General features: G+C 41.4%; 2 protein-coding genes across 2 annotated transcripts in view; one reads left to right on the top strand and one right to left on the bottom strand.

Annotated features, from left to right (window-relative positions):
• Positions 1–18,112, bottom strand: part of LOC149309467 (histone-lysine N-methyltransferase EZH2) — a 204,488-nt gene that overhangs the window by 34,948 nt on the left and 151,428 nt on the right. The gene's annotated exons all lie outside the window — the stretch shown is intronic.
• Positions 1–18,112, top strand: part of LOC149309468 (cullin-1) — a 77,910-nt gene that overhangs the window by 37,790 nt on the left and 22,008 nt on the right. The window contains exons 8-12 of the mRNA XM_089532515.1: positions 173–335; positions 8,062–8,192; positions 11,563–11,670; positions 11,758–11,864; positions 17,742–17,790. Coding sequence (XP_089388641.1) covers positions 173–335; positions 8,062–8,192; positions 11,563–11,670; positions 11,758–11,864; positions 17,742–17,790 — 558 coding nt within the window. The remainder of the gene's footprint in view (positions 1–172; positions 336–8,061; positions 8,193–11,562; positions 11,671–11,757; positions 11,865–17,741; positions 17,791–18,112) is intronic.

Genomic DNA, 18,112 nt, shown 5'->3' with positions numbered 1-18,112 from the left:
CTGTATGAAGGCCATTTTGTACGGACTGAGTCCGTGATAGGGTAAGGGGAGTCTAGAAGAGACGCCCCTTTTTCAAACTGGGACGTCCTCAGGACGTCCCTAATGGCGGTTTGTAACCCACCTATGTGAGCATTCTAGACATTGCTTTAAAGTGAAATTTGTTTATTTGCAGGCAGAAGCTCGTCTTCTGGAGGAACAACGTAGAGTTCAGGTATATCTACATGAGAGCACACAAGATGAGCTAGCACGAAAATGTGAGCAAGTTCTTATTGAAAAACATTTGGAGATCTTTCACACTGAATTTCAGAACCTGTTGGATGCTGATAAAAATGAAGGTACATTGTCTCAAACTCAACTTGTAGACTCTTGCTTAAATTTGCTTTTAGTGAACATCTCTTCTTAAGAAGCACATCTTATTTGTGGGTGAAACTCATTATTGAGGGCAAGAGATTTTTAAAAAGTCTTTTAAAAGTATTTAGGATTTTAACTGCACTGGTTTAAATATCCATTTTCAATTGTAGTAATTAATATCTAAAATCAAAACTTTATTTTAATTTTGAGGTGATTTATTTTTTATTAATTAAGCACTCTTGAGAGCAAATAAAATGGTATGCATTATATCAAAATACAAGATCAGGGTTTGCTTTTTTGCTTTTTTAAAAAATATATATCTTCAAGCGGCAGAATTCATGGACACGGAAGGTCAACTGTACTACGTATTGAGGGTCCTATGAAGATCAGTAGCCTTTTGAGGACTGTTATGTTACTTTAACAAATACAAGAGATTTCGTATCAAATATATACAATGCTTTTTTGATTATCAGTATGAAACTCTAAAAGAAATTTAAACAGATTGGCAAACAGATCTAGATACTTCCATGCCAGATAGCGACTGGAATAGTATTTTGCCCTGTGCTTCTTTTAAAACCAGTTCAACCTCTTTGAAAGAAAATGTATATATAAAATTATATGCAGATGGCATTTTATTACACCTTTGTATATAATGGGATTTGAGCATCCATAGATTTTGGTATCCACTGAAGGTCTTAGCACCAAACCCTAGTGGATAACAAGGACCCACTGTATTAGTTTTCCAAAAGTAAGAGCTTGAAGTGTTCTCAAATACACTCTTTCAGTTTCAGTCAGAATGCAGTGTATGTGTTCAGTAGTTAAAGTAAAAGCTCTTTCAAGAAAATCTTTTACTGTGCATAAGCCTTTTCTGTCCAGTTTCGAAAACGGGATATAATCAAACGACTATACAGAGGTTGGTATTGGAGATATAACCTGTCTCCATATATTTCCTATATCAGTAACTTTTTAAAGATATGATGTTAGAATAGTTGTTACAGATTTTCTATTTAAAAGGGATGATAATTATGAACCTATCTGAAAATCCCTGTAATTACATTCTGTATTTTCCCACATAACTATACAACTAATTCTAGCCAGTTTGAAGAACTTTTAGATGGAAGACATATATTATAAAGCAATATTAGGTGTTGCTAAGCCTCTCTTTATAGTTTGAAAATATCTGTTCTTAGAAACTTGAGTTGTTCACTATCTCTAATAAAGTTTTCTAACAATGTTTTTACTGGTTTGCGTTTTCTTTTTACAAGGCTTTAGTTGTACAACTTGAAATAGAAATAATAATTTTGAAAGGACATGAGCTTTAACTGTTGCTAAACAACCAAAGCTAGAACATGGAACAATGGATGCAAGCTACAGGAAAAGAGATTCCACCTCAACATTAGGAGGAACTTCCTGACAGTAAGGGCTGTTCAACAGTGGAACACACTCCCTTGGAGTGTGGTGGAGTCTCCTTCTTTGGAGGTCTTTAAGCAGAGTCTGGATGGCCATCTGTCGGGGCTGCTTTGATTGAGAGTTCCTGCATGGCAGGGGATTGGACTGGATGGCCCTTGTGGTCTCTTCCAACTCTACAATTCTATGAAAGATTTAGTGATTTCTATTCTTTTAATGTATTCAGTCAATGTTTTGAAAAGGCATAAAATTTCTTTTAGTAAGATTTGTGTAGGGATGCGGTGGCTTAGTGGTTAAGACGCCAATTCTGATGGTTGGAAGGTTGGCAGTTCAAGGCTGGAGTGCCGCATGATGGGGTGAGCTCCTGTCACTAGTCCCAGCTTCTGCCGCCTTAGCAGTTTAAAAGCATGCAAATGCAAGTAGATAAATAGGTACCACTTCTTAGTGGGAAGGTAACAGCGTTCGGTGCAGTCATGCTGGCCCCACAACCACCAGAGCAGTCCTCAGATAAAGCTAGGTTAGTAACGGAGATGAGCACCACCCTCTACAGTTGGTTATGACTAGACATTCATGTCAAGGGATTACCTTTACCTTTTTAAGATTTGAGTCTTTAGCAGCAATAATTCCTAAAAAAAATTAAGCTAGTAAGGCAAGCATCTAAATTTAATATTTGTTGAATTGTATATGAATCTTGTATTGGGATGTTAATATTAATGCACCTAGATTTTGAATAATTTATTGTACTAGCCAGGCATCCTAAATCTGTGAATGATGTCTTGACACAACATATATCCTGTACTATTAAGGATGCTAAGCATAATATATACATATTGATGACTTGCTTGTTTCAGATACATTTTTGGATCAACTTTTGAATCACACTAAGATATTATTCTTGCCACTATCTCATCATTCACCGCTTATTAGGATTTTACAAAATAAGATTTTACCTATAAACTCTGTCGTTCCTATAGTCCCTATTGTTATTTTTGTTAACTGCCTTCCAGTCGACTTTGACTCATAGTAACCCTGTGGATGAGACATCTCCAAGATCCCCTATCCTCCACTGCTGTTCTCAAGTCCTGCAGACTTAGTCCTTTGTCCTCCCTGATTGAATCTATCTGACATTCAGCCTTCTTTTCTTTCATTTACCTTCTACCTTTCCTAGCGTTATTGTCTTTTCTAATGAATCATGTCTTCTCATGATATGGCCAAAGTACGACAATTTGATCATTTTGGCTTCTAGGGATATTTAAGGCTTGATCTGTTCAAGAACCCATTTGTTTGTTTGTTTTGGCTGTCCATGGTATTCTCAGCACTCTTCTCCAACATCACATTTCAAATGAGCTGATTTTCTTCTTATCTGCTTTTTTCACTGTCCAGCTCTCACATGCATATATGGGACTGAGAAACACAGTGGCTTGGACAGTTCTAACTTTTGTGCTCAGTTGTATATCTTTACTCTTTAGGATCTTGTCTAGTTCTTTCATAATTGCCTTTCCCATTCCCATTCCTAGTCTTATTCTTATTTCTTGGCTGCAGTCACGAATCTGATCAGTGTTTGATCCTAAGTATGGGAACTCTTTAACTATTTAGATTTTCTTATTCTCTAGGTTGAATTTATGTATTTCTTCTGTGGTCATTATTTTTGTTTTCTTTATATGGTTCAGCTTTAAGCCTGCCTTTGCACTTTCTTCCTTGAACTTCCTCAGTAATTGTTCCAAATGCGCAAGTTTTCCATAGTAATATCATCTACATATCTAAGATATGTGTATATCGCCCTTCCCTGGACACTCTCCAATTTGTCAACATCTTTTTTGAATTGTGGTGTCCAGAATTGGATACCGTATTCTTCATTCTGGGAACAAGGGACCTTTTGGAAACAATTTCCATACCATAGAATACCATAGAAACATAGAGTTGGAAGACACAACAAGGGTCATCCAGTCCAACCCCCCACCATGCAGGAACTCACAATCAAAGCACCCCCAAGAGATGGCCATTAAAACTTGTAGATATGTAAGACTTGTACTAAACCATAGAGTCAGGAAGTCATAGTCATAGTTGTAAACCACAGAAGCAAGGGCGAATCAGGAATCGATTTAAACTGCAAGTGGCAATGAGCCCTTAGATCCTTGATAGAGATTTTCTGGAATTCTCACAAATGTTTACCAAAGTTCATATTTTCTTAGGACTCCAAAGAGGTAATTTCATTTGTCACTGTTGAAGCCATTTAAAAAAAATGTCTAGAGACATAAAGTCTGTTGGAGTTTTCAAGGGGATAAATGAAACATCACATTTAGTGCCCTTTAAATGGCATCATGGAGTCTTCAGTTTAGCATGAAACCAACTTGATTTGAATTCATGTAATTTATAATGAAGGTGTTGATTCTGATTGCAAGTATTCATGTTAAAATTTTGGCATCTTGTTTGATAAAGGCTATCAGTCTGAATGTGGAAATCATATTTTCACCTGTTTGAGGGGTTGGAATGATTCTCGAATTATGCCATGGACAAGGGTTTTTAATCTATGATTTAATTAAATAGCTTAATTAGATGTGGGCAGTGTCATTATAAAAGATTTTATAGAATTCCTCTGAATATATGTCTGGGCCAGAGGATTTTCCTGGCTTCAATTTGCAGTTCATTGTCATGATAAACTGATTGAAAAGGGATATTTGAGAATCAGAGATTTTTGAACAACAGGAGATCAAATATATTCATTATTGTTGAAAGTGCTTTATTCCCCTATCTCTGTTTTTATTTGTGATTATATACTGCTGAATCTTGAGTCAATTTATGTGAGTGGGCTAGTTGCATTATTTTCTTTAGCAAGGATTTTCTCTGTGATTATTCGTTTTTGTTTTGAACCTCCTTGTACAGTGCGCCTCCATCATACGTGGGTGCACTTTACGCAGCTTTCAGCATACGCTGAAAGCCGTGCAGGGAGGAAGAGGTGGCGCATCCCATAGGGACTAATGGGGCACATTGCCACGTGCACAAGCCCCATTCATTTAAATGGGGCTCGAGCATACACATAATTTGCTTTACGTGGAGGAGTCTGGAACGGATCTCCCACATAAAGCAAGGGCGCACTGTATAAAGATACCTCATATGACTGCTTTCACTGTATCTCATAAGAGAGTTTCTGAACAATTAGGGAAGATATTGTCTATATAAAATTGTTTGATTTCATCCTTGATTGTATCCCTAAACGATTGATGTAAGACCAGTTCTTCATCATTGTCTCTGTCCCTCACACAAATGGGTTTTTGCACCTGCACAGAGAACACCTTCGGAACATTCTAGAGCTGAGTAGCTTGACAGAAATACCCGACCCCCACTATCTACTATGCATGCTCCAGCCTGCCATGCTACTGTCTCCTCAGTTTCTTTCTGTATGCTGACAGAGCTAGACGCCTTTGAGCATTCTGGTGCTGAGTAGTTTTCCATCACTTGCTCCATTATTTTTTCTTTACCACTGCCTCCCCCTCCTCCCATTTCTAATCTCACCATCTTGCTAAAAAAAAAAGAACCTTGTCAGTTTTCCCCATTCCTAGCATGTCCATTGTTCTCTTTGTTTCTGTGGCCTCTACCCCTCTTTTTTTACCATTGCTTCTCTTGTGGTCAACAAGTCTCTCTCTCTGACACGCACTTTTAAGTGTCTCTTCTGCTTTGGAGGCAGACATATTGTGGGGCGTTGTTTCATTTGTAGGGGGAGAGACAGGGTTCAGCACCTGAAAGTTTATAGCTGGGAACAGTCATTGAAGGTTTCTGAATCAGTGGTCTCAAGCAGGTCTACATGGCTGGCTTCAATCCCTATTTCGAAGTTGAAGAAGCCTTCACCAGCCTTGGTACTGACTCTTCCTCCACTTCCAGCTATAGAACTGACATCAGTACTGAGCTTCATATCAACCAGTACCTCATCAACCTTGAGAAGGCCAGGTCCAGTAGAAAAAGACCGCACTCCCTGGAAGGGCATTCTGATCCCCATGGTGATTCCAGGTGATGAAGGACAAGAAGAGAAGAAATCTAAGTCTCCCACTACTCAAATGGTCCCTGCTACACAGGATATGTTCTCAGATGTTGTCTTGAAAATGTCCAGGGGCCCTTAGTATTGAAGTTAAAACTCCACCTCTCCACCAGTCAACAGTCCAGTATTTCAGATGGTGGGCTCTCACACTGTGACCCCAGTAGTAATTCTTCTACCGCTGACCTTGTAGGAGGTCATGAAGCACTCCAGGAGAAGCCCTTTTCCTTACCCTCAGCTTCTAAGAGACTAGATAATTTGTATAGAAAGCAGCCTGAAGGTGCGTCTTGTTGGTTCAACCACCTGGTTCCTAATTCCATTGTAGTGGAGTTGTCACAGTCCAAGTTGTCAGGAAAAAAACATTCCACACTAGTGGATAAAGAGAACAGAAGTCTTGATGCCTTTGGGAGAAGATTTTACTCTTCAGCTTCAAGGTCAATAACATGCAGGCCTGCATGTTTGCTTACCAGAAATTCCTTTGGGACAAGATTGTGGCTTTTATCTCTGATCTCCCCGAAGACATAATGCAGCCATGTCTTTCAACCAGGAAGCTCAGGTCCTTGCTACACAACAGATCCACTCTGCAAGAGAAACTATAGACTGCGCCTTTAAAGTTGCATCTGGTGCAGTTGCCCTGAGACATTACCCTTGGATCTGATACACCAATCTCCCAGAAGAGACATGACAAAAGGGTTGAGGACCTTCCATTTGATGGTGACAGTTTTTTTAACTCAAGAACTACCAAGTCCCTTGACCACCTCTGCAAGGCACGCATCACTGCTAAAAAGATTGATCTCTCCTCACAGAAACAATGCCCCTTTAAGCCTTCCTGGTGTCACCATTTGTCAACCTCCACCTTCTTTCATTCTTGGTCACCACCTCAATCATCTCTTTTTTGCTTACATGGAACGTTAATGCAGTTATTGCAATCCCTGGTAACCTCTTTCTTGGGGATTGGAGTGCATATTGTGCATCTCCAATCTCTGGGCCATTGTTCGGTTTCTGTATCAGTTGACAGATTCTAGTTAGATTCTCTCTCAGTTGCTTAAAGCAGCTTCATTGGTATGTCACCTGTTTCTGGTGATTTATTTCTCCCAAGTGACGAGTGCAGTTTCCACTTCACTTTCTAAAACTGTAAGTTCTTCTTAGTGGTCTCTCTGAAATACTGCTTGATATCATCCTATATTTATAGGGCACTCAACAACTCTATATATGCATTTGTATCTCTAAACTTGTGTGCCTACAAGTTGCTTCTGGCTTTTGGTGACTCTAAGGTGAACCTATTTTGGGAGTTTCTTGGCAAGATTTGTTCAGAGGGAGTTTGCTTTTGCTTTCCTCTGAAGCTGAGAGAGTGTCATTTGCCCAAGATCACCCAGTAGGTTTCCATGGCTGAACAGGGCTTTCAACCCTGATCTCCAGTCATAGTCCCATACTCAAACCACACTGGCTCTTACATATGTTGTTGTTGTTGTTGTTGTTGTTGTTGTTGTTGTTGTTGTTGTGTGCTTTCAAGTCATTTTGGACTGATGGTGACCCTAAGGCAAACCAAATTTAACCACTGAAAGTTGTGGGTGTACTGGATTTTATCTATCTTGCTTTATAATAATGGAACTTTAGTGGTTTGAACCTGAGTTAGTTTTTGGAACCCAGTCTCAAAACAGACACACTGAAGGGTTCTGTTGCAGAAATTCTGCTGCTTGCTCAGTTTACAGATTCTTAAATTGATGAGGATTCCAAGGCAGTTATGATAAAATCTTATCCTCAGTAAACCTATTCCAAAATTGATTAGTCATCAAGTTAAAACTCTGGTCCAAAACATAAAGCAGAAATAATTCAGTTTGAAACAGCTTTAATTGCCCTAGCTCAGTGCTATGGAATCCTGGGAACTGTAATTTGTTGTGGCAGTAGAGCTCTCTGACAGAGAAGGCTGAATGTCTCACAAAACTACAGTTCCCAGAATGTCCTAGCCTTGAACCAAGGCAGTTAAAGTAGTATCAAACTGAATTATTTCTGTAGTGTGTTATAGATCTCTGTATTACAAAAGTAGCTTTATAGTTTTTGTCTTGTTCAGTGATGTTTTTATCTATGTGGGTTATACAATGTTGTTTAATGTTTAATCAAAAATGTTTAAAGTCTTTTTGTTTTCTTGGCACAGCTCATGGATATTTGCTAATGTATTATTTTCTTCCTTACCAATTCTCATATAAACAAAGGAGATGAGAGCTTAAATGGCAATACAGATCAAAGTATCTATCTGCTTCCTTTTCTTCCAGACTTGGGACGCATGTATAATCTTGTATCTCGAATCCAAGATGGCCTTGGAGAACTGAAAAAACTGTTGGAAACGCACATTCATAATCAGGGTTTAGCTGCAATTGAAAAATGTGGAGAGGCTGCACTAAATGCAAGTATTATTTCAAAAGTGGCTTGTGTCAAATTATTGTAAATCTGTTATCTATTAAATAGCTTCAAAACTGTCATCACATATCCAAAAGGTGCAGTACATTGAGTAGACTGTTCTTAGAGCATCAGGAATGCCACAAAGTAATTTCAAGAATTGGCTGATTTCAGAATTGTGCCCACAGTAGTTAATGCTAGTATACAGAGGCAAGGAATTAAGAGTATATATATGCTATGTTGCCTTTTGATTTGCAGTTTGCTTTCACATCTTCTGTGACTTCCTATTTAAAAGTATATTTGAAACCAGGATTTTCAGAATACTCAAAAAATGATCTAATGTTACTCCTTGTGTGATTCAGGGCATCTGTTTTGAACGGCCCTAAAGGAACTCTCAGTTTTGTTAGTTTCCAAGTGAGCTGAGGAACTGAAAAAGAATCATTGCAGTAACGATAAGAAAGACAAATGGTAGACTACAGCAAATCCTTTGACTGCATAGATCATGTAAAGTGGTCTGAAAGACATGGAAGTGCCACTCCATCTGATAGTACTGATGGAAAATCTGTGCTTAGGACAAGAGGCTATGGTTAGAACAGAATATGGGGAGACAGAATGGCTCCCAATTAGAAAAGGGGGTCAGACAAGGCTGCATCCTATTACCCCACCTGATCAATTTGTATGCAGAAAATATCATACAATGAGCAGATCTGAACTGAGAAGTAGGAGGAGTAAAGATAGGGGAAGGAACATCAACAGTCTAAGACAGGGGTCGGCAACCTCCGGCCTGCGGGCCGGATCCGGTCCGCGGGTGCCTTTCCGCCAGTCCCTCCTGCCGCCGAAATCGCCGCCGATTTCAGCTGCTTCGGCCGCCATTTTGTCCTTCAAAATGGCGGCGAAGTCTCGCGTGACCAAAAAGGGCTTCAGGGGCCGCACCGGGCCTCTGGGAGGCCCGTTGCCATCGCTGGGGCACTGGAACGGGGCTCCAGGGGCTGCACCGGGCCTCTGGGAGGCCCGTTGCCATCGCTGGGGCCCTCCAGGAGGGCTCCGACGGCGGCAGCGGGCCCCTGGGAGGCCCGTTGCCTTCGCTGGGGTCCTCCAGGAGGGCTCCGGCGGCGGCAGCGGGCCCCTGGGAGGCCCGTTGCCTTCGCTGGGGTCCTCCAGGAGGGCTCCGGCGGTGGCAGCGGGCCCCTGGGAGGCCTGTTGCCTTCGCTGGGGTCCTCCAGGAGGGCTCCGACGGCGGCAGCAGGCCCCTGGGAGGCCCGTTGCCTTTGCTGGGGCCTGGGGCCCCGTCAGGGGCCGGCAAAGAGGAGGTGGCCTGGCCCCTGGGGGTGGAAGCCCCGCCCCTGGGGTGGAAGCCCCGGCACACGGCCCCGCCCCCGGGAGTGGAAGCTCCACCCCCGGCTTCGGCCCCCCAGTTGTCTGAGGGGCAGCAACCCGGCCCCCAGCTCAAAAAGGTTGCCTACCCCTGGTCTAAGATATGTGGATGACACCATCCTGCTGCCAGCGGGAAACATCACAGATTTGGGATAATTATTAAGGTCAAAGAAGAAAGTGCAAAGGCAGGCTTACTGCTGAACATAAAGAAAACAGAAATAATGACCATGGAGGTTCTAGGTAAATTTAACCTAGACAATGAGGAAATTGAAATACTGAATGAGTTCCCATACCTTGGATTAAACTGATCAGAATGAAGATGACAGTCAAAAATCAGAAGAAGGCTAGGAAAGGGCAGCCATGAAAGAACTAGACAAGATTAAAGTGTAAAGATGTACAACTGAGCACAAAATTGAAATTAGAATTGCCCAAGCCATTATATTCACCATCACTATGTAAGAATGTGAGAGCTGGACAGTGAAGAAATCTGACAGAAAGAAAATCAACTCTTTTGAGATGTGATGCTGGAAAAGAGTGCCAAGGATACTGTGGAAAGCCAAAAAGCTACATAAATGGGTCCTTGAACAGATTAAATCTGAACTCTCTTTAGAAGCCAAGATGACGAAACTAACGCTGTCATACTTTGGCCATATCATGAGAAAGTGCAACTACTTAGAAAAGGTGTTAATGCCTAGGAGAGGTGGAAGGCAGTAGAAAGAGAGGAAGATCACATGCAAGATGGATGGACTTAGTCATCATTCTGCAGGACCTAAGCAGGCTGTTAGGGATATAATCTTGTCATGCTTGTTATTAAAATATGGTGTACACAGTAGGTGCTGCAGATGTCATAATGATAGGGAGGAATGTGTTTAGCCTAGAATTTAAGTGTAGAGGTAGAAATTTCAGTTGCTAATAATAATGTTAAGCAGTTACCAAACTGGTGAGAGTGCTCATGAACTTGCCAATAGGTATAACTCTTACCAAGAATAAAAGAAAAGGATACTGGGGATTAACATCAAAAGAAAAACTAGATTCTTTGCCTATATTAGCATGTACAAAAAGCCACTTAATATTTTGCCTCTCCACAACAATGAGTATCTTGTGCACATTAAGTGGTAACAATACCATTTCAGCCTGTTTCAGTTACAGATTGTAACACAACAAAAAGCTGAAAAGCTACATGTGTTTGTGTAAATAGTAATGGAAGGCCCTTTATACAGTGGGCCCTTGGTATACGCGGGGGATCCGTTCCGCCCCCCCACCCGCATATACCAAAATCCGCGTATGCTCAAGTCCCATTTGTCCCCAATGGCGGCGCATGTGCACGCCATTGGGGACAACTTCCAGGTTTGACATCCACGGATGCTCAAATCTGCGGATGGCAAATCCGCGTATAAGAAGGGCCAACTGTATAACAATAGGTATAATCTTCAGGTATTGGGAAAATGTTCAGAATTATATGCTCTTGGAAATAAATAATTGAAGAAATTATTTCTTCATTTGTATGTTTCCTTTAAAGGTCTTCTCTGTTCCTTTAGCTGTGTGAAAGACTTGAGTAAAATTGGATCATCTGGTCATAATTCCTCACTTAAGTATGGTAATTGCAGATGGTTGTTTAAAAAAAGGAAATATGTTAATGCTTCAGATTTATTCAAGCAATATGCATTGCATATATATGAAGAAAATGGTTTCTTTTTGTGATATTTTGGTACACGAAAACTTGAGACTATGGGATTTAGGCAACTTTTCTCCTAGTAAAGTTAAGATTGTGTTGCGAGTAACGTAATACAATTTCTACTGAAAGAAGTGTAACCACATTGTGTTGGAAAAATGAGGTGTTCAACCATACTATCACACTCACACACACTTAAACATAGTCAAGCTGTGTTTTTCCAAAGACTTTTTTTTATAGTTGAGCACTGCAAAGGTTACTCTGAACTATGTAGTTGGGAGATTTTAGGAAATTCACTGAATTTGTCATTTTTTTTAAAAAAAAATTATAGGATCCAAAAATGTATGTACAAACAGTATTGGATGTCCACAAGAAATACAATGCACTGGTGATGTCTGCTTTCAACAATGATGCTGGCTTTGTAGCTGCACTAGACAAGGTAAATAGATTTAAACTCTGTAGTCACCATTGACAGTTAATGATTTTGAAGACATCTGAAAATTTCATTTTCTTGTGTACTACATAGGCTTGTGGTCGATTTATAAATAACAATGCAGTGACAAAAATGGCCCAGTCATCCAGTAAATCCCCAGAGCTGTTGGCACGATATTGTGACTCTCTCCTTAAGAAAAGGTATGCATTAGGGAGTAGTTTTGCATCCTTAAATTTCCTAGAGGTTAATCTTCATGTCAGGGTAAAATTAAACTGTATTCCAACTCTTGATCTTGTCCATACTTCTCCTATCTTTTTATAGCAGGCAAAATTGCTATCTTGTAAATATGTGTGGTTTTGAAACAGTTGTGATTCTATATAATACTGATTAGTAGACTTGTAAAGATATTGGGGACATGAAGTGATATTTTCTGTTTGACTTATGAGCTAGAAAAGAAACATGAAAATGGAATGGGATTATTTGCTGTTTGGTGACAGATTTTTAAGAACAGAGGCAGTGTTGTGACTTTCACTTCTAAAAATATGCAGAAGTATATTAAAAAATATTGGTGATGCAAAAAATGGCAAAACAGAAGGGCCACCAGCCTTCATAACAATTAAGGGAAATATCAGTACAAATGGAGGATGTGGTGTATTCAAAGCGCTGTGTATTGCTACATAAATTGATGCTGATACTGCTGATATAATTTAACAGTCAGCATCCAACACTGGAACCAGTTGCATCACAAGGGGTGTGTGGATTTGGGGACACCACTGCTCCCCAAACATCTGCCTTTTGATAGAAACAGGCTGTGGCATTCACCTGTGTCTCATTAAAATCCAGAAGAGATGGTGTGAGTGGGGTGAGGCTCAGTGGGAGGAGAAAGGAGAGGCCCATTTTTAAAAAACAAATCAAAAATTAATTTTTAATTTAAAAAAAAATCTTTAAAAAACATCACATTTTTTACTTTAAGCACACGAAACTATGAACATGTAAATATATTTTGCCTGCGTGTATGATGCTGTAATTTAAAAGTACAATTTTATTTGTGCTAGTTGTTTATATCACAAGTATTACCATTACTATTCAGTGATGTATGGGAATTACAATTTATGAGTTACATTGGTACAAAAAATATTACTAAGGATTCTCTATGGTGAAGTATGGGAGAAGGTAAATAAGTTACCACACCAGGTGACGCCAGCCCTAGTGACACCACTGATTGGTACACAGGTTTTTCTTGGTGGTCTCTGTGACTCAAACAACTGTGTATTCCTGAGCAGTACATATGTAGAACCTTCTAGAAAAGCTAGGCAGAGTTTTTGGTGGTAGCTCTGCCCACCCTCAGCTCTATCTCCACAATTCTCACCCATTTACTACAGTTCCTTTTTGTCTGCCACATAAGCAACATCTAAGGAATCTCACTAGTGTTTGACCCAGCATGTTCACAGCTTTTCCTTTCTCCCATGCCTTGGTTTGTTTTTCCAATTCTGGTTACAGGGTTGTAGTTGTTTTGTTTTGTTTTGTTTTGTTTTGTTTTTTGGTCTTCCATTCTTGGCTTCAACCTCGGACTCTTTATTGGCAATGGAACTGCTTAGTAATGTCATCATCTTCCTCTTTTAAGAGGTGTGCCGACTGAGGGCAAATCTTCTTGGCTGTAACTGGTTCTGCTACACCCAAATCTTTTTCCGAACTGGCTACTTCCTTTAAACTAGCAGGGTGCCACCTTTAATCTGAGCTTTCCTCAAAATAGCCCAAGTGAAAGGCCTCGGTATTGGGTCTCAGTACCAAGAAGGCAATTCATAACCTTACCCCATTGGCACATCCCAGTAAATCCAGGATACTTTCTATCCCAGAACCCTTCTCTCCTCATCGCTCAGGAGAGGGGGGGGAAAAAAGAAGGATTCAAGTGTTCATTTGAGAAAGATGCTTTTTCTAAGTCAATCTATGCTGGTTCAGGCCCAGCAGAGTCTGAACCTGTGAATGTCCCTACATTGACTGCTCTACCCACCTCTCCTGCTGAATCCCTCCATGTTTTCAAGGTTCAAGTAAGATCAGCCTCTGAGAGTGAGATTGTTGATTCCCTGCGGAGACAATTAGTAACTCCACGACAACGCCTCCTGCTCAAGTTCCCATCCATTTGGAGTGATTCACCTGGCATTCTTCTGACTCCTCGGTGTTGGATTGTGGATGGATACTCTGCCTCCTTCTCTAGGACACTCCTCAGTAGTGTGGTAGATCATAACTGAGACATGGTTTGAGGTTGGACAGGAGAGTTCAGGATGGTTCTCAGGACCATCAACACCACGTTAGTCATATGACACATTCAACCTGTTGCTCTCTGAATCATCATCACGAACATGTGGTGAGGTATTATGAGAAGGACTAGGGACAGCACCTTGTACTGTTATACAGTGCACCCGTATGATACGTTACTTTTAGTTTACGCTGAAGCCACACTTTGGAAGAGGCAATGGCATGTGCACCATGCCATGTGCACGAGCCTCATCATTTTCAATGGGCCTCAAGCATACGCAGTATTTCAGTTACGTGGGGCGGGCCCTCCAGAATGGATCCCCTGCGTAAGGGAAGGGCCAACTGTAGCTATGAAGTCACTTATCATCATGTTTGCGATCATTCTCATCAGTCACTTGCTTCAGCTATGAGATTGATCGTCATGCATTTTGCACCTGTGTTGCACATCTGTGCGGTATCCATGACTTGGGCTGCTGCTTCACAACCTCAGCCATCTCCAGTATAGCCTGTGCCTACTGCTGATACCATCTTAGCAACATTCTCTCCAGCAAAAACTGCTGCCTGAACCACCACATCTCTCTCCATGCTTTCATCTGATGAACTGTTGGACAGATCTCCATCCTGTATACTAGCGGAGCATAAATCATCATTGCCGGCTGATTACAGGGTGTTCTCAAAACAAATGTGAGAAATTTTCAGAAGTGATGGCAAGAATGAGATAGATGCTGGAGTCTGAACTTTTGACTGAATGTGTTGGTATGTTGGGTCTGGCTAACACTCTGCAGAATGAAGTGTACTCCTTGGCAAGTCAACAAATTTATTCCACATGCCATGTGGCTGACTGTGCAGCTAAGATTTTGGCTCTCCGAAGGCATGGCTTGGTGAGAGCAACTATAGAGGACATGTTCTTCAATGAATCTGGCCTTTTAAAAAAGGGTAAAGATGAGAAGTTGGCATTTCCCAGCAGGCAGGGTTGTAACATCCTGAAACTTGGGTAGCTCCTTCGATTTGCTCCTAGTAGGCAGGGACAACAAACAAACAACAGACCGGCACCCTTATGGGAAGGAGCTAGCCCCCTTGGAAGCCAGTCATTAGCCAACTAAGCGAATAGAAGTAAGTAAGTTAAAAACCAACCAACATTTATTGAAACAGAACAACCATCATCAGCTAGAACCAAGAAAAATCTGGTTTGACTCACCACATCCATCACCACAGGTGGGTCCGAAAGCCACAGACAGCACCCAAGGATGAGAATGATGTTAGGACCCTGCCTGCTGGAAATTAATGTATCACAGGTAAGTACCAACATTCCTTTTACACAAAAAATGAGATCTACTGCTAAAAAACTACGGTATGCTGTCAAGCTATCAGAGCTACTCCAAACCTCAGTACAGAAGGCATAAATCCACCTCTGGACAGTGGTGTACCTTTAGTTCATCATTTATGAGGAAATCTAAATACCGTTCCCAGTCTTCAGCATCTTCAGGAAAGAGGCAGGCTTCTTAATCATACTATCACTCATCGTTTAAAGGCCAGGACCAGGTCAACAGGCGCCTTTGGCTTTTCTCACCCTCATCTTCGTACCCTCAGCAACTTTTGGAAACAGAGTGGCCCCTTTCCAATTTGCCTGGCCTGCAATCACTACTGACACCTGGGTCTTCAACATCATCCAGAGGGAGTATGCCATTGAGTTCAAGGAGTATCTCCCAACAGGGATAGTCCATGTAACTCCCCTTTCCAACATTGTCCTCAACCAAGTTGCTGTCTTGCTTGACAAGAGGGCTGTGGAATCCATCCCTGCATTATCTGTCGATCAGGGATTCTTCTCTTGATATTTCATAGTCCACAAGGAAGAATGAAGACTTTGTCACATTTTGGATCTCAGGCTGGTCAATGCCTACATTTCACATAGGCGCTTTAGCATAGTAACCCATCCTTCCATTGTTGCAGAAGGAGGACTGGTTCACCACACTCGATCTCAAGGATGCATACTTCCACATTGGGATTCGACTATCACATGGGCATTTCCTATCTTTTGCTGTGGGGAGAAGAGCATTCCAGTTCCATTTCCTCCCTTTCATTCTGTCTGCAGCTCCTCGTGTTTTTACAAACTGCATGCCTTGCTGCTTGGCTCTGACTAGAGTATTAGTTTTCCCATGTATAGATATGACTAGCTGTTGGTAGTAAAGTCCAGACATTAATTGAATAGACACATTGATTTCATTCTAGAACTGTTGAATTTGTTACCTTTCAGAAGACAGGTTTCAGACACTAATCAAAGCCATTCTCAGGTGCTGACATTCCAGATGGACATCTGCCAAGTTGATACAAGTTCTTCTCAGACATATGGCACCCACTACCTTGGTCAGCCCTATGGCCCACCTTTGGTTTCAACACCTGAAATAGTGGACTGTGCTATCTTGTATCCTTTGGAGGACACACCTTACAAATGATTTACCATGCCTCACTACATTCGCATGTCTCTGGAGTTATGGGTCAGTGCTGCAAATGTTTGTGCAGGTATGCCCTTCCTCTCACCTCAGTGTCATGTCTCAGTGACCACAGATGCATCACTAGAAGGTTGAGGTGCACATTCGAATTGCCTCGCTATCAAAGGCAAGTGGTTGGCTAAGGAGTCATCTCTCCATATCAATACAGTCAAAATGCTGTTTGGAGAGAAGGCTATCAGGTTTTTGAATGCTTTTTTTGAGGCAGAACCATTCAGATCATTACTGGCAACACAACAGTAATGTATTAGCTCAACAAACAAGATAGGATGAGATCTGAAACCCTGCTTAGCCTGACAATATGCATTTGTGATTTGTGCACCACACGGAAAATTGCCCTCCTGGTGATTCATCTTCCCAGGGAAGACAGTGCGACTTCAGATCAACTCAGTTGATTGTCAAACTTGTGTCCATGAATGGATGCTCCATCCTGACACTCTTCAGCAGGTTTTTCAACAGTGGGACTCTGTATTGGTTGACCTCTTTGCAAGCCATCTGAATGGACAGTGCTGCCAAATTTGGTCCAGCAAACCGTAGAATGGATTGCATGGTGAGGCTTTCCTTGTCCACTGGAGTGGTCAGATATTATACACCTTCTACCCTTTCCATTGATTATAGGCCTAGTTGTGAATTTATGAACAGTCTGGGCAACATCATCTTAAGCACTCCATGGTGACCGAGACAACTGTGGTTTTCATCACATCTCCATCTGGCCCACAAGACCTTCATCTGCCTGCCCGTCTGACCCAACTTGCTGATGACTCACAGAGGTCTGGTTCGATATCCAAACCTAGAAATTCTTTGTTTGGTGGTGTGGAATTGAGGTAGATGAGCAGGAAGAGTGGAGATAGAGCTGAGGGTGAGCAGAGCTACTGTCAAAAATCTGCCTAGCTTCTATTCTAGAACGTTCTGAACATGCGCTACACTGTTGCAAGAATAACCAGTTATGTGATTTCAGAGATGATCACTCAAAGAAATACAGTTGATGTATGCAAGCTCTCCTTATTAGAGCTCAGTAGGACCCATCCTGTGTTGTCCCCCAGCTTAGACAGTTATGTGTCATAGCAGAGAGGGGTAAGTAAGTGCAAGGCAGAGGATGTCAAGCTTCTACCCAGGGAAACGAATAATAATTCAGTTTCTAAGGAATTATTGTATGCTGCTTAACAGCCCCAGCCTAAAGGAAAGTGTTTGGTTGTCCTATAAGCTGAGCTAAAGGTAATAAAGCCATTACTGTTGCACTAAAAATAAAGGAAGGTGAATCGTAGATGGTAAAAATGATCAGTTATAACAACAATAATGTACTTTTGACTGCAGCTCGAAGAATCCAGAGGAAGCTGAGCTTGAAGATACACTGAATCAAGTGGTAAGGTTCATTCATGCTGTAATGTTTTCTGAATTCAAGTAATTCTTTAATTTTTGCCGACTGCTTGAAAGTGAAAATTGAAGCTAGAATAGAAACTAGAATAATGAGGAAAACTTGTACATTGGGGTGCTTATATTTTGTCATGAGAACCAGTGTCAGAGCAAAAATCTGGAGAATCAGGGTTGAAGTTCTTCCTCAGCCATGAAAACCCACTGTGGGGCTGTGCACAAAGTCCTGAAGGGGCGGCCTCCAGCCACCCCTTTGACAGTCAGATCAGGGCCATGGCAACTGCATGCCATGGCCCCGATCTGGCCTTTCCAGG

The sequence above is a fragment of the Sceloporus occidentalis genome, unplaced genomic scaffold (assembly GCF_023333645.1).
Source record: "Sceloporus occidentalis isolate IW3139 unplaced genomic scaffold, rSceOcc1.0.p SCAF_7, whole genome shotgun sequence".
NCBI classification, from domain to species: domain Eukaryota; kingdom Metazoa; phylum Chordata; class Lepidosauria; order Squamata; family Phrynosomatidae; genus Sceloporus; species Sceloporus occidentalis.
This window is presented reverse-complemented; position numbering and strand designations above follow the sequence as displayed.